Source organism: Podospora pseudocomata, chromosome 4, assembly GCF_035222375.1.
Source record: "Podospora pseudocomata strain CBS 415.72m chromosome 4, whole genome shotgun sequence".
Classification (NCBI taxonomy): Eukaryota; Fungi; Ascomycota; class Sordariomycetes; order Sordariales; family Podosporaceae; genus Podospora; species Podospora pseudocomata.
Window position 1 is genome coordinate 1,829,421 of NC_085888.1, and position 14,966 is coordinate 1,844,386.

Below are 14,966 nucleotides of genomic sequence, written 5' to 3' on the forward strand. Positions count from 1 at the left end.
AAAAAAAAGGGGGACGTTAGGTCGAAATAGGGCACAGCAAAAGGGCCTGTCATGGCAAGAGAGAATAATGAGGCGCCGGGTGCCGGCCAATCAAAACGGCCATCCATGATTCATTTCGACAGCAGCGATCAAACACAGCAACACACCGCGGTGCAACCGCATCACCGTGTCAAGAGCCAAAAGCACATTGTGGGTGGTGGCTCACGGCTGCATGCGCGAGTGCCGTCTTCCAAGGGTCTTCACAAGCACCACGGTGGTGCAACAGCCTCGACGACCAAACTGAACAACCACCACCGACAACACGGCAGCGGCTCGATTTCACCAGATAAAGACGGGGAGGGACTGACTTTGGTGTCGAAACGTCACCACCATCGTCGAGCAACCTCGGAGCTGAAGCTCACCGGGGATGCTACCACGTCATCCAATCACATACAAAAGAACGTGTCGCAGACGAACCTGAAGCGCAATCGGTCCCAGGCGGATGTGGGGAAGAAGAGCAAGTCTACGACGAGTCTGCATCGACATACCGTCTCGAATCCAAACGTGAACAAACTCAAATCTTCGCGGGGGGGTTCCAAGGTTCATTTTAATCTGGGAGACGACGAGCAGGAAGACGATAGTCAGGACGACGGGGAATGGGTTGATGCTAGCACTTCTGCTTCACCGTTGCTTTCGAGACGAGGTTCTACTATTGGTGGGAACGGACAGCCGACGAATCAGAACCACCCTCCTCCTCCCCCGACGAACGAAATACAGAATAAGCAACTACCTACGGTTGTAGCGTCGCCTCCGTCTCCCACGTCGCATAGAGATATTCCGAGTAAACAACAGGCGCCGCCCGAGAGTGGGAGTGGACTGCATAGTGCGGACAGTAGTTTTACCCGGAACGCTACGCTGGCTAATACGATTACTTCACGGATTTTGTCCAGGGCTCCTTCTCAGGGTGCTGCGCCAAAGATGTCGACCGAGATTGCTGTTGCGCCTAGGCCGCCGGCGCCGAGACTGCCGTCTGCTCCGCCTACACGGCCGGGTTCGTCACAGACGATGTCGCCCGGGGAGGCGAGTCTGATGCAGTTGGCGGGAGGGGTGGGACCCAGACCTGGGAGCAGCGGGAGGGCGGAGCTGCTCACGTCGAGGTTTGTGGGTGGGAGCAGCCAGGAGCCCGGCTCGGGCATAGCAGCCGACTCTTTTATCGTTGCTGCTGCTGCGAACAAGGGGGGTGTTTCTCGAGCTGTGCTGGGCGGCAAGGCGGACGCTGGTCTCCCGCGTCGGCCGCGGTCGATGGGGAGTCTGTCGCATGCGCATGAGCAGCTTAATGGGGGGAGATATGATCAACAGCAACATACTGACGACGAGGAAGGGGTTCAACACCAGTCTAACGGGGCGAGGACAAGGCGCAACGGAAACGGCTATGTAGTGCCGCGGGATATGAACCGGACGCAGCAGAAGCTGAATCTGCAACGGGCCAGTTCGGGATTGGAGCCGACTGCTTCGGGGCAGGCGATGGTGCCTGTTGGTGGTGGAGGTGCACCAAGCCTTCTCATGGGAGCTGTCGGGGGTGGTGGGGGCTGTTTCGAATTATGGGACGGCGAACCCGAAGCATGGGAAGATTTTGGAGAAGACGGGGATGCAGTATTTGAGTGTCAGACGGCATCAGAACCCGATCGCGAGGTCGGTGGCGAGGATTTGGCAGCTGCCTGGGATGGAGATCAAGGCGCAGAGGATCCCGCCGCCTAGTCGGGCTGCGAGCACTAGAAGAGGAGATTTGGGGAGGTTGGCTGTTGAAGGAGGGGGCACTAGGCCACCGAGTAGAGCGGCCAGCGGGTTGAGGGTTGGGGAGAGCGCGGCGAGCAGTTTGGGGACTGATGATGGGTTGGGTGGTGGTGACGGAGGTGGTGGTGGAAAGGGGAGACTGAGCGGTGCCAGTCTGGTGGATGGCGGGAACGATGCCGCGACGAGAGCGCAGCTGGAGATGATGTGGAATCAGAGCATGGATTTGAGCGCGAGCCAGGAATAGAGAGCCGTGGCTGAGCGGGAGGAGACATTGGTTGCACCACGGGGGTCATCATCTCAACAGCCAAGGGGGTCGGGGTTGTCGGTTTGCAACTTGGAGACTGTCGAGGAGGAGGGGGGGTCTCTAATGCGGAGCCCCCGAAGGATTTGCTGGTTGAGAGGCCTTTGTCGGGTGTTTAGAGATATCTCCCACAAGCCCCTTGAGGGATGTTATGGGGGATGGGTGTGGGGTGGTGGGATAGTTTTTAGGTTGATGGGGAGGATAGCGAGTGATTCTTTTGAGTTTATTTGGGGGGTGTTGTTTTGGTGTTTTGTTGACAGCGAACATGGAATTGGGGAATGAAATATGATTTTTATTATTTTTATTTTTTTATTTTTTTGCCTTAAGAATTCTTGGTGTGGGATTAACGACACTGGGTGATGGGCAGGTCAGGCTGTATATATAGATAGATGGCTAAAGGGGGAAAGGAGCGAAACTTGATTATGACCACCACTTTGAGCAGTGTCTCTTTTTTCTTTTCGTGATGTTCTTTTTGGTATGTCCCAAGCTTCAAGTGATCACTCGAGTTGATGGGGACCTTGATGTGTGACGGGCTTCATGTTTTTCTGCCCACCTCGCAAAGTCATTATACATACCATTCATCACACTTCATCACAGCACACCACAAGAGAGAGAAAACCATAGTATATTCGTATTTACTCTCCTCCAGCCCATTACCCTCCTTAACTTCCCCTCCGCCTCTTCCCCCCAAAAAAAAACATCACTCGCTTTGCCTCTCAAACTCACAACACCCAACTTCCACTGTCTCCTCAAAAGCCCCCTCCCTCCCCCTCCCAGCAAAAATGAAATGAAAGCCCAAACAGAGAAGACTGATAATATATACTTTGTTTCCTTGTGACAAGAAAAAAAACCGCTTGCTTTGATCATCAACGTCATTACCAAAATGCCCACAACAGTCACAGGTTAATAAAACAACAGTAAGTCCGCTAATTCCTGTACGTCCCCCCCTCCATACCCCGAACCCCAACTCCTAACCCCTCTCTCAATACTGATCATCCCTCCAAGGCCATGATTTCTAATCAATCTTGGCCTGCGCCAAACTCCTCGCCGTGGGGTTGTTAATATTGTTCACCTGGTGCTGGCTCGCCCCGGCGGCAATCTTCTTGTACTTGCTCTGCTTCCTAAGCTTCTTCCTCGCCACCATGACCGGAACCGAACTCTTAGTTACCAAATAGTTCGAAAAGGAGCCAAGTATCACTCTGTTTTTCCCATATTAGCAACATTCTTCTTTTCATCAGGCGAGAACAACAACAAAAAAAACAAAAAAAAACAAAAAAAGGGAAAAAACTTGCCCCTTGAGAGCACTCCTCCCCCTGCTCCCCAAAATCACCAACGTCGGGTTCACTAAATCAATCACCTCCGTGATCAAATGCTTTGGGTTCTTGCAGTGCAGAACCTCCACAATCACCCTGACCTGCAACCGCGTCTTCCTCAGCAGCTTCATCGCTCTGTCCCCGATATCCTTCACCGCCCTATACCTCTCCTCCTCCGCTTTGCTCCTCTCCATGCTCGACGGCGCAGGGCTCAAACTAGCCTCGCTCGCCTGGTGACCCAGCGAAGAGATCCTAAGAGGCAGTGCAGTCCCCCCCGGTGTAGCAGGCTGCCTGGTATTGTTCGTCACGGCCGTGATGGCAGCCGCTTGCTCCTTCATCGCCTTGGACTCATCCGGCACCACCGAGTTCGGATTCGCCTCAATCCCAGCATCCTCGTCCACGCAGTAAATGGCAAGCAGCGTGTCGCCATCCCTGAGCACAGTCCCAATAGCCCACTCGAGCGCATGGGTAGACTCGTCACTCATATCCGTAGCAACCAAATACTTCCTCGCAGGTCGGTGTTCCTCCTCGGCGTCCTTGACAAGCTTAGCATAGTCGCCTCTGGTAATAATCTGGATCGTCCTGTGGGACTCGGGCGTTTCCATCACCTGCGTCATGGCAAAGGACATCTTTTGCGCCCTCTTGATGTCCGAGATGTCCTCTTCCGTGTCGGTATACATTGGTGTGTGCGTCCCGCTAGGCGGCGTGTCGAAGCTGGTCGCTGGGTGAATGACGTTCTTGCTGCTGTGTTTGACCCGTTCCTTCTCGCCGGATGGATTCGTAACAGTAATTGAAGGTTCGTCCAGCAAAGACCTGTATTTGTGAGCCGGCTGGGAAGAGGCAACATGGATCCCTATGGTATACCGAATTCAAGTTAGTCAACGGAATCCCAGTATCCAGTCAAACTGACAGGTGGGTATCAGCAAACGACCTACGTTCCTCCTCCGCAGCCGCAAGCAAGCTCCGCACCTGCCTCTTAGCCTCCGGTGATTCCGAGCTGCCCTGCGGCTTCTTATCAAAGCTTCGAGCGGCCTTCCTACCCCGCTCGTCTTCCTCCGAAGAGTTTCCTCCGCTATCGTCACTGCTTTCCTCGACAAACTCCCCATCAGGTCCCAGATAGTCCTTGGCGAGTCTGCCGTTACTGGACCCATCATCCGACTTCTTCCTTCTCCCGAGCTCACCCAGCGAGCCCCCGGACCTAGCCAAGGCGGCATCTGATAAGCGGCGGTACGCATTGTTGTAGTCGACAGTCTGGTTATCCCCAAGCATGGCGCGCCCGGCCGGGCTGAGATTTCGCCCGAGCAAGGCAGGCGAGTGAGAGCGCACCCCTAGTCTGTTGGTGGGAGACTTGGATTTGTTCCCGGCTTTTCGGCTGCTATACGCCGGTCCAGCAATCGAGTGACGGCCACGATCGCCAGGGAGAACAAGCCCCGACACATCGTTGCCTCTCATAACTTCTGCCATGGCGCTGGAGCGCTTCCCGCCCATCGTCACTCTTTTCGGCATGGCGGCGCCTGCATGGTTTGTGATGATTCCTCCAAATTGGTAGTCGAGTGTTGGGTCGTGCCGAGGGTTGGCCCGGGGGCCAAAGTCGGCGGGTCTCATGGCGGCATCGGACATGCTCCGTGGGTGCCCAGACGGGGCTGGGGCAAGAAGGCTTCGAGAGCCGGTGTGTTCGATTGGCGAAGAGGGTGTGCTAAGGACATGCTTCTGGCTTGGTGGGGAGTCCACATCCAACATGCTTCGTACTGGCGCGGGAGGAGGGGTGTCGACATCGAGCATGCTTCTAACAGGCGCTATAGGAGAGGATGTCTTAGTATGATAACTCGACGTGGAGCGGGTAGAGGGAGGGGAAGGAGGATAGAGGAGGCCAGGAGAAGGAGCGTCGTCACCAATGTCTAACATGGACCGCACTGGGGATCGCGGCGTGAAGGGAGATGGCGACCGGCCTCCTATGCTGCTTGGGGCTCTGCTTGATCGTGATGCTTGGGGCCCCTCGAGCAGCGCAAGCACTTCCCTCCGCTCTTCGTCGAGCATCGCCTCCATCGACATTGGTTGGTGCCTAGCCATAGTGAGTGACAGTTGCTGGTGGTTTCTTGTTCTGGTGTACTGTTTGTTCGAAGTGTGGTCTGTAAGGTATATATACAACGAGTGGGTGGCAGCAGTTTCAAATCAAGGGGTCACGGCTTTCTTCGAGATCAGATTGAAAAGAATGCAGAGTTGTGTGTGTATTCGTAGTGTGTAGCGTTGTCAAACAGGCAGGCAACAAAATAGTGAAAAAGAAAAAAAAGTTGGTCGAGTCGGTCGGTGTCAACGGGAGAAGGGCAAGAAATCCGACACGATATTTGGTCTTTGTCAAACGGTAAAACCAAGATCAGATGGCGGGGCGTCGTCCCGCTGAAGACGCTGCCAAGACGCCCCCGAAGAGGAGTTACGACTCGGCCCAGAGCGCCAAGACCCAAGCTACCTCACCAGCTGCAGAATGTCTGCGGATATAGCTTGCGGCCATTGTCCCAAAGAGGTGCAGTTTATGAAATCCTTGCTTGTTCAAGTGATAACCGTCGTTTTTTCTTTCTCTCTTTTGCAGCTGTTCCTTATCACCCCACTGCCAGATCTACTATCAAGTGAATACATGCCTCGTGTCTGGGCGGTGAGAGCGCAGAGTCAGCGGGCTATAGCATCTCGTGCCCTGTGGCCTGATTGAATGACGATGTGCGGGGTGGGAAGGGAGAGAGAGCTCTGGGAAGCTCTGACGAAGTGGCAGCGGAACCTTGTGGTTTTGCCGCCGCCGACCAAAGTCCAAACTTGCTGTTCGCCGAGCGTGGGGTCCGGAGGCGCCGTCTTGGATCACCTCACGAGAGCTTCCCAAAGCCAATGAAACCCAAGACTCTGGGCTGTGTAACTGGAATCTTGTTTTTCTTCTTCTTCGGCTGGTATTGGCACGAGAGGACGACCCCGCGTTGAGTTGACACAGCCTTTCTTAACATCCTACGCCCAGTCTGATCGTTCACGGTAGTAAAGACCTCCCATCCCAGTGTAACAAAGACGTCAGACACTACAATTTTCCTTAGACAAATCCACCCGCATGATAACACTGCCTCCCTCCCCTCCCCCCGCAACAACCCCACGGATAGGAGCCGAGAGACTACGCGGCTGCTGCGCCATACCGCCGAGCATCTGAGTCGAGTCGTCAAGCGTTTAGAAAACGGCGCAAGGCTACTGGCCAAAGTCTATCGAAACTCAACCTGTCATCTCAGCCTTATACATACGATCCCCATCTGACTTTGACTTTGACTTTCACTTGCATATCTACCACCCTTAGTGTCTAGCCTAATCGATCGATCTTTCTGGAACAGTTTCTGACCCATCCTTTCAAAATGCGTATCCCATATGCTCGGGACCGGTCTTGTAATTTGCATGATACAAAATAATGTACACTCTCCTTCCACCACCCAACCTACAAACCCATCCATATGTGACCCCTTTTATGCATGCAGAAGTCTCCCCCATCTCCTCCCTCCCTTTGCCTCACCCAAGAACCTACAAAAAGTTCTTAATCTGATTATTCATCAAATTAGCTCTCGTCGCCGTCCCCAGCTTGTGCACCTGCGCCCTCTTGTCCCAAACCCCACTCCTCCCCTCCACAACCGCAATAATCTCCTCGGCCACTCTCGTCGGAAACATCTTCCTCCCCGACCCCTTACTCTTCCTCTTCTGCACCGCGTCCAAAATCCACACAAACGCCGTCCTTCTCCTCTGCCTCGCCGCCAACGGTGCAGGAACTTCCAGATTCCTACCACCACCCGCCAGACCCCTAAACCCCCTAATCTTCACCAGCGGTGCGACAGAATCAATCGCAACACGAAGGTAAGTCACCGGATCGAGGGGAAGAAAATTCGGGGCCGGTGCACCAGGAATCAACGGACGGGCAGGGTTCAGTTTTGGTGGGGGGGAGGTGCGGAGGTGGTTGAGGATCATTGCCATGTCCTAGAACAGAAATATCAGCATATATATATATATATATATAGCAAACCGACGTGGGATGGAGAAACGAACTCTTTGAGCCTTGGACAACTTCCCATCCTTCATCAACAACCTCGTGATCTGCCCCATCACATCATCATACCGATGATCCTTGTGCAGCTCGCTCGGCAGCGGCAGGCTGGGCAACCCGTACTTGTGCCCCTCCTCCTCGGCGTCAAATGGTTTGAGTCCGTACGCCACCAGCTCCAGCCTGTTCAGAGCATAGAGGTTGTCTTCTTTATGTTGTTGTTGGCTGAGACTGACCACTTCCTCCTCTGATCTGGGGGGGGCTAGCTCGGAAGAGGGTGCTTGATCATCGTTGTTATTGTTGTTGTTCTCGGGGGTGAGGTTGTCGGAATAAAACCGTCTCGCTACTGGGACCGTGACAAGCTTTGGTACCGCGGCGGCAATCTTTTGTGATAATAACGGCTGCTGGCTGACGGGGGTGGTGGTCCGGAGAGAAAGGGCTCGGAAGGCCGAGGCGAGGTTCAGCCTTGGGGGCATCGTTGCTGTATGCGCGGTTTTGTGTGTGGTGGGGTGGGATGGTCGTCGACGACGGAGCGGGAGGGTTGTTGTCGTCGTCGTCTCGTCAAATCGCAAACCCGGAAGCTTTCACCCACCCAATTCGCCTTGTCCCTCTCGCGCCGTTCTCGAAAAAATGAAAACTATCCCGGTGTTTTCCCGGTCTTGGGTTTGGAGTAGTGGGGCAAGTTACAGATTCTCGAAAGCTGGTCTGTGCTTTTTGACTTGTGTAACAACCCCAAAACCCTTCAACTTCACAACCCCCCCGCCAAACATCAACAACCTCCGAAGACCAGCGTTATTTGCCATCCAGCCACACAGCAAAGTTGTGTGTGTGTGTGTGTGACCCCCACGAACCGGCCAACGGCACTGGTGAAAATGAGTGGTTCGCAGGTGGGTTGGACGTGCAACAGCGGGAGGGGCATCGGGTCACGGGAGCAACAGTTCCTCCAAGTTTCCCCATACTGTCCCCCATCCGAGCTTTTTCTTTTTCTTCTCTTCGAGTCTAGTGACACCGCATATGTTGTGTGGTTGTTGTGATTGCAGTGGGAGTTGCAGAGACCAATCACCGTCATTCCCATGAACTGGTGAGCCCAGGTCTACCCTCCTTAGCTGACCTCTTCTCCTCATGACATCCTAGTTGTTGAACCTCCAGAGATGCTGCCTCAGCGACACCTTTCCTAATTGTAGGTAGATACATCTCACAGGAAGCCGAATCCTCTCTATCAGACACACAAGAACGACACTCAAATCACAACATCGATGTTTATATATATCTGCATGCATTCATGTACACACTTCCCCCATCAAGTTAGCCCAAAACATAAAAAAAACCCCTCCTCTCCCACTCCCACCACCCTCACCACCATCACGGGACCACCTCCCCCATTCCTCCACCACGTCACCGAAAATCTCCCCAAAATCCAACCCTCTCCAGCCCAGCACACCCCCCACCTCAACAACCTTGATTGGCCCGAAGATCCCTCACTTCCCCTAGTCGAGACCCGACAACACGGGAAAAAGCCTTGGTTTGAAGCGGTGTAAGTCAGAAGCTTGGCATTTCCTATCCTGGCCACGAACGACCTCCCACAAACCACCCTTCCTCCTCCTCCACTCTTTGCTTTCCTGTGAAGATGTTAGTAAGTTTCAATATCTACAAATACCAGCAAGCATACAAGCACACAAACATACATACATACATACAGACAGACAAGAGTTCAAACAAACCAAAAAAGAAAGAAAAAAAAAACCCAGTAAATATTAACAGTCTAAAACAACAAAATTCTTTTCCAATCTCATGTCATCAAGAAAACCAAAAAAAAAAACAGAAAACAACTCGGATATCAACGTGAAAAAAATAGAGATAGATGAAAGCAAATTCCAACATATCCTCCGCCATTTACCAATAAAAAAAAAGGATCAATCTTGTTCCCAGCCTCCTTGCATTATATCCCAGCCCAGTTCCACCTTTTTTTAACATGTTTTTAAAACCGTTCGCCGTTGGGTTGTTCCGAAGCGGTGTGCTGAAGCTCGATCCGTTGTCGTCGATATCGGCCCGGTAATCTTTCCCTTGCTTTTCGACTTGAAGATAGGTGACATGTCGAATACTTTGTTCAACAGTATGGTGCTTCGGTAGTGCGATCCAACACTGCTACATCCATCCCGCCCGGGCCAAGCTCAAGGTCACAGAGTTGTAACCGACCAAGACCACAACAGAAGTAGACGCCGCAGTAAAAGACCAACCAAACCGCCCTCCATACCGCCTCCCAAGCGTCCTCATTCCGCCCCCCACCATCAAATCCAAACAAGAGAGAAACTCGAAGCCAGCCAAGGAAAAGACAAAGAAACCAAGCAGCCAGAACAACCACCCAAAAACCCCAATATTTTGCAATTCCCATTTTCCATAAAAGTCCAACAATTTCGAGCCGCCAGTGAGTTCCACCAAGACTCCAGATCCTCTCGAGTTAAAGCCATGTGTCCGTTCATGTGCTGAAAAAGACAAGCCTTCCAGCCCAAAGAACCACCCACTCAGCAATGCCTCCCAGGGGTATCTGGCCATCAGCGAACTCCCAAGTAGACCTAAATCATCGTCAGATGTGCCTTTGATAAGTTTCCTCCCAAGTGAATAAAGAAACCGAAAACAAAAACAAAAACAAAAGCCAAAACCAAAGTCAATCTGTTTCATAAGCCAAAAAGAACATCAAAACAAAACAAGTCTGCGCCAGGTCATGATAAGAGTTTCCGTTGTGTGTCGTGTGGCAATGTCGATTTCCCTCCAAAAACTCCTCTTGTGTACGTCGGTCGAAAGTATTAAGCACGGCGTGTGTTGTGTGGGTCGTTATTGTACAACGAAGAGGAATGGTTAGTGTCGTTAAATATAAGTAATCCGAAAGTGTAGCCCGAGAATCCGTGTGTCGTGAAAAGTAGTCGTGATCGTGTAAGCGGTGGCGGTGAATGGTAGGTATGTGTTGAAACGCAAGACCAAAACGGAGTTTCGAGACAATTTGACTCGGAATCTCCAAGCAGCACTCATCACGGGATCCGAAAGTGGTCCCGGACGGCCGTCTGACTGTTCCGCAGCCGAACCATCAATCTTCGTCCCGTCATCAACTTCTTGCTGTCAAGCCAACGCATTACCATGCGCTTCGGGTGGTGGAGGGTGAGCTGGGGTTCGAAGAGGCGCCGTTCAACCATTTGTAAGCAACCTCAGCAGCATCTTCTTTGGCGTTGTTGACGTTCTTGCCATCGTACCAAAATCGGGCATCGTGAGTCACTCCGTAAACGGTAACCCTGCTGGACCATGCTGTACGTCCACCTGTATTCCGGTCAGCATTCAAATTTCGCAAGACATACTCCCGGACAAAAAAAAAAAAAAGAGAAATTCACATACCTCGTCGGTCAGACACAATTTGGAAAACCGGCGCGGCAATTTGAAGGTCGTGGCAAGTACCTGACGGCGTCATTAGCTACATGAAGCAGACATTCTGTATTTGGGGGAACTCACTCTCCAGGGAATCTTGCCAGGGAGTCTTGCTAGTGTTGGCCTTGGGCGCCATTTTGCGGAGGACCAGACTCGAAGTGAAACGGTCGGTAATGTGATAGTTTTCGAAGAGGAGGAAGTGGTGATTTTCGGATGGGCTGTGTTGTATCAGGTGTGGATCGAGTATATGTGTATTCGTATCGTGTCGTCAAATGTGCTGTTTGGATGAAAATTGTTTTGTTTCGAACGGTGAAGGGTGAGGTGTTGAGATGAATGTGGGGGAAGAAATAGGCTCAGGCGGTCTGGTTTTATAGTCCGGAACGGTCCGGCGAGGAGAAGCTGGATACGCTCCCAGAGACTGTGACAGAGGCGAGAAGCAAAAGAATGTCGTGTCCGAACCAGATTCGAGAAGATTTGATGCTTAATTAAGAAAAAAAAAATGCAGGCTGCCCTGGCCCGTTAGGTCTGTGCTGTCTTCCCCGGTTGAAGGGGCGTGGATATGGGCCTGTTTGACTGTGAGAGAAACTCGGCGAGTGACGTTAGAGGAAAGAAGCGGACAGCTGCATCATTCGAATAACACAGCCAGATAGGCAGAATCAACAGAGGAAGGATACTTTTGCAAAGCTTCTTTGCTGGCAGAAACAAGTGGTCAAGCCGGGAGATGAGAAAGAAAAGACCAGTGACACCACAATACCCGAAGGGTATTTGACATGTCCACCTTGAGGACTGGCCGGATTTACGAACTACGTAGTCCTTCTGTTCCTTTTTGGGCCTGTTCAAGGTGGTGGATAGCAAGTAAACCCTTCTTCACTTTCTCTCCTCGGTATGTCTTTTCTTTTTGTGTTGCGTGCCTCTGCGGTTCTGTGCTGCCAGGTCATCAATCCTTGATGATCAGAACCCGATGCCACTCGGGACCGAATCCACACTTCCACAAAAAATTTGGGACTGTGGGCAATCCAGCAGACCAAGGTAGAAAAGAGCATGGCCCCAAGTTGGGACTGCGGTGTGAAGGAAGCAACACAGGCTGCAGAAGCTAGAGGGCACCCCAACCGAGTATAACAAAACACAAACGCCAGTGGGCTACACATTGTACACTGGGTGTAGAGACAAATTTGTCGAGCGCAGTGTTCGAAAATCTCAGTCACCACTGGCGTTCCCTTTCCAGATCGTGATGAGAATGCTGAGAAACAGGTCAAGGGGGGGAAAGCAATGTTTCCATGCTCCATGGCTGGAGCATGGGGAACCAGACGGCTCGAAAAGTGGCTGCTTGTTGCGTTGTCAAGCCCACCCAAACGCCAAAGATTGCCAAAAGCTACCCAAAACGTACTAACGCTGGGGAATGGCAGGGGATTCCAAAGGTGAGCTGGTGGTCGATGGCAACATCCTCATCAACACCAGACCCAAACGATGGTGCATCGAAATGTGCAGAAACAGCAGTTCGGGCTGGGCTGAAATACCATCATCTTCGGGTGCCAAGCGTAGAGCTTTTGAGCTTGGTTTCTGAGTTGTCAATGTGGAAATGGATCCCCATATCTAAATCAAGCACATCCGAGCATCGTTGATGCTGGTAGAGCCCCTCAGTAAGTGGGGGCAATTGTGCTTCACCTTGAGCCACTAGGTACCAAAGCATCAGGTGCTTTGCGGGAACGGGTTTTAGCTGCCCTCTGGCTTGTCGGTCTGTGATTGGACAGGCGGAGTGGTGCTAATCTCTCTCCAGAGGAACTTCAGATCTCTGTTCGCCAAATGTTGCCGTTGAATCTCGCCCGTCTTGAGCAATCAATCGCTACGATCGGATACCTGTGTGTTTGTTTCCGGCTACAGACATTTGTTGATGCTGGTCTGCAGCCGGGGTCTTCATAAATGACGGGTACCAAACAGCCGGGACACTCCGAGACGCCCTGACTTTGCAAACAGGTGCCTTGTCGAGCGGCAAGTACATCAAGGGACTTGGGACGTCGCTACCGGCCCGTCGGAAACTAGGTATGTTACGCAGCCGGAGTATCCTTCGGGTTCTGGAAGGAATGAACTTGCGACGGCTAGTGCACCTGTGGAGGTACAGCCAATACCGCCGAATCACGAAAGCCGGCTGCCCTGAAACCCCTGATGTCCTCGAACTCTGAATCCAAGGATGTTACCCGCTTTGTTGAGCCTCATTCTCGCAGGCTGGGGAACTTGGGGAAATGGAGAAAGCCCAAGTCCATGCTTTGGGCAACCAAAACGTCCCCGTTTTCGCCCTCCTCGCCGATGTCATAGAACGGCATCTTGCAGCATCTTCTGGTATCGTGGAACAAGGCCGTTGGTGTGTAAATTCCACGAGCCGTTCGGGCAGAGATCTCGCTCTTTGCTCGCCAGATGGCATACTGCTGCTGGAGACTCATCGTGCTTCAGGCTTTTGGTATATCATCGGTGGTCCCGAAAAAGAGACAAGAGCCATGGCTCTTGATCAGATCTCAGACGGTCGAGATGGGCGCGGCAGATGGTGACAGCGGCCCCCTGGCTCACGAACCATTGTTACACAGAAGCGAACCAGGACGACGGGTACATGGCACCATTCGGGATGTCCATCAAATGTGCCGAAGCCTAAACCGGGAATCGTGGCGTCGTCCCGCGTACGCCTTGTCCCCCGTCGAGTGTCTCGGTCAAGCCTTACAGTCTAGTGAAGACAGAGTGTCTGGCCAGCCCGCAGCGTTGGGTTCGTGTGGCATGCGGTTTACTCCCGCATCGGTTGCAAGCTGGGCAAAAGGGCGAGATGTGCTCAGATGTGCAAAGTAAAGGTGAAGCGTCCAGATCAGATCGAGAGATGCTACGAAGTCAGCCAGACTTGTCAGGCCAAATAGGGGAGTGGAACAGCGAACCATATGCGGCCGGCGCTTGGCCAGTGAGTCGATATCGACCAATGAGAAGCGCTGAGTGGACCGTATTTGTGCCACGGCAGTAGATGCGGTGTACAAACAGCTCCTCGTTTGGGTATAAACGGCGTGGAGGCACTGCAGGGTACAAATGATGAATAATTGAAGACCGGCGAGAGAGAAAGCCGGAGAAGCATAGTGCCACATATATGCGGTAAGGTCAAAGATGTTTCAAAAGGAGGGCGACACCTGTTGTGACCCGTTCCTGTACAGCCCTGGATTGGTCGGGGAAAAGAATTGGCATCTCGTGAGAGTGCTCTGTCACCCGGGGGACCGACAGAGCCTGCAAAGGGCCCCGGGAGATGTGACAAGCAACACAGTATGGTTGAAGAACGAGTTTTGAACTTCAAAGGATGACGAGGGTTTAAATGTGGACAGAGGCAGCCAGTCGAGGAGCAGCTGCCATATATCGCCATGAGGCTCTTCGGGAAAATGGCGGCGACTCAAGACAGAGATGTGGCACACTACCATGCGTTGCGGCTGCAAACATCGCCGCTTGGGCATCGCATTCTCGACTGTTGGCACCAGGAACTGGAGAGGCGGGCCTGCAACTGCCGTGGTTGGGTGTCTATGCATTGACGGCATACTGTCCTCTTTTGCCATTAGGAATCGATAGATGTTGACGAGATGAAGTCATTTCGTTGCAGCCACCACGGGCCGCTGCCGTGAAATGGCAGGCGAGCGAATCGACATCTGAAGCCTTGACTGAGGCACACCAATATGAATAAGAGAACAAGTGATTGGCCGGCCCTGTGGCTCATTGCTTGTGCGATGTTTCTCCAGGCCTACACCCATATCGCGGTAGCCATCATGTCGGGCTGGTGAGTGAGGACGAGCATTCAAACATCCAGAGTTCGTGACACAGCAGAGCGTGTCACTGCAGCGCCGTGTCAGTGTCATCGCAGAGAGCCGCCCTAAGGAGCCTTGAAGTTTGGTGTTATGCTATTGGCTGTTACTAAAAGTTGGGGATCATCGTTGGTGGGGGCTGTTTCTCACCAACAGATGTACGAAAAATCCCATGGGCGCGATGGATCGGTATGGAAAGCAAGGAAAGCGATGAGGTGGAAGGCAGAGAGGCCCAAGAATTGATTTTATCAAATATCGAGCGAGAATCATTGAAAACTTAGGGATTGAACAAGGTACAT

General features: G+C 52.5%; 4 protein-coding genes across 4 annotated transcripts; 1 reads left to right on the plus strand and 3 right to left on the minus strand.

Annotated features, from left to right (window-relative positions):
• Positions 1–51: 51 nt before the first annotated feature.
• Positions 52–1,737, plus strand: QC762_409340 (uncharacterized protein; the record flags this gene model as incomplete). Its single annotated transcript, XM_062890389.1, has 1 exon — positions 52–1,737. One exon carries the CDS (start codon positions 52–54, stop codon positions 1,735–1,737), a length of 1,686 nt encoding a protein of 561 aa, XP_062743532.1.
• Positions 1,738–3,089: 1,352 nt separating this feature from the next.
• Positions 3,090–5,457, minus strand: QC762_409330 (uncharacterized protein; the record flags this gene model as incomplete). Its single annotated transcript, XM_062890388.1, has 4 exons — positions 3,090–3,273; positions 3,409–4,240; positions 4,323–5,183; positions 5,280–5,457. The coding sequence occupies 4 exons, from the start codon at positions 5,455–5,457 to the stop codon at positions 3,090–3,092; spliced, it is 2,055 nt and encodes a 684-aa protein (XP_062743533.1).
• Positions 5,458–6,639: 1,182 nt separating this feature from the next.
• QC762_409320 (uncharacterized protein) lies at positions 6,640–8,249 on the minus strand. Its single transcript, XM_062890386.1, has 2 exons — positions 7,444–8,249; positions 6,640–7,374 (listed from the first exon to the last, which is right to left on the minus strand). The coding sequence occupies exons 1-2, from the start codon at positions 7,912–7,914 to the stop codon at positions 6,928–6,930; spliced, it is 918 nt and encodes a 305-aa protein (XP_062743534.1). The 5' UTR covers positions 7,915–8,249; the 3' UTR covers positions 6,640–6,927.
• Positions 8,250–8,925: 676 nt separating this feature from the next.
• Positions 8,926–14,602, minus strand: QC762_409325 (uncharacterized protein). The gene is made up of 3 exons (XM_062890387.1): positions 10,937–14,602; positions 10,823–10,882; positions 8,926–10,747 (listed from the first exon to the last, which is right to left on the minus strand). Exons 1-3 carry the CDS (start codon positions 10,986–10,988, stop codon positions 10,566–10,568), a joined length of 294 nt encoding a protein of 97 aa, XP_062743535.1. The 5' UTR covers positions 10,989–14,602; the 3' UTR covers positions 8,926–10,565.
• Positions 14,603–14,966: the final 364 nt, after the last annotated feature.

What these genes read in the sequence shown, in the direction of transcription:
- QC762_409325 (XM_062890387.1), bottom strand. Translation starts at nt 10,988, where the DNA reads ATGGCGCCCAAGGCCAACACTAGCAAGACTCCCTGGCAAGATTCCCTG. An exon ending in CTGGCAAGATTCCCTGGAGA is followed by an intron (nt 10,883 to 10,936) that starts GTGAGTTCCCCC and finishes TGACGCCGTCAG; the next exon opens with GTACTTGCCACGACCTTCAA. An exon ending in AATTGTGTCTGACCGACGAG is followed by an intron (nt 10,748 to 10,822) that starts GTATGTGAATTT and finishes ACCGGAATACAG; the next exon opens with GTGGACGTACAGCATGGTCC.
- QC762_409320 (XM_062890386.1), bottom strand. Translation starts at nt 7,914, where the DNA reads ATGCCCCCAAGGCTGAACCTCGCCTCGGCCTTCCGAGCCCTTTCTCTC. An exon ending in AGTTGTCCAAGGCTCAAAGA is followed by an intron (nt 7,375 to 7,443) that starts GTTCGTTTCTCC and finishes TTTCTGTTCTAG; the next exon opens with GACATGGCAATGATCCTCAA.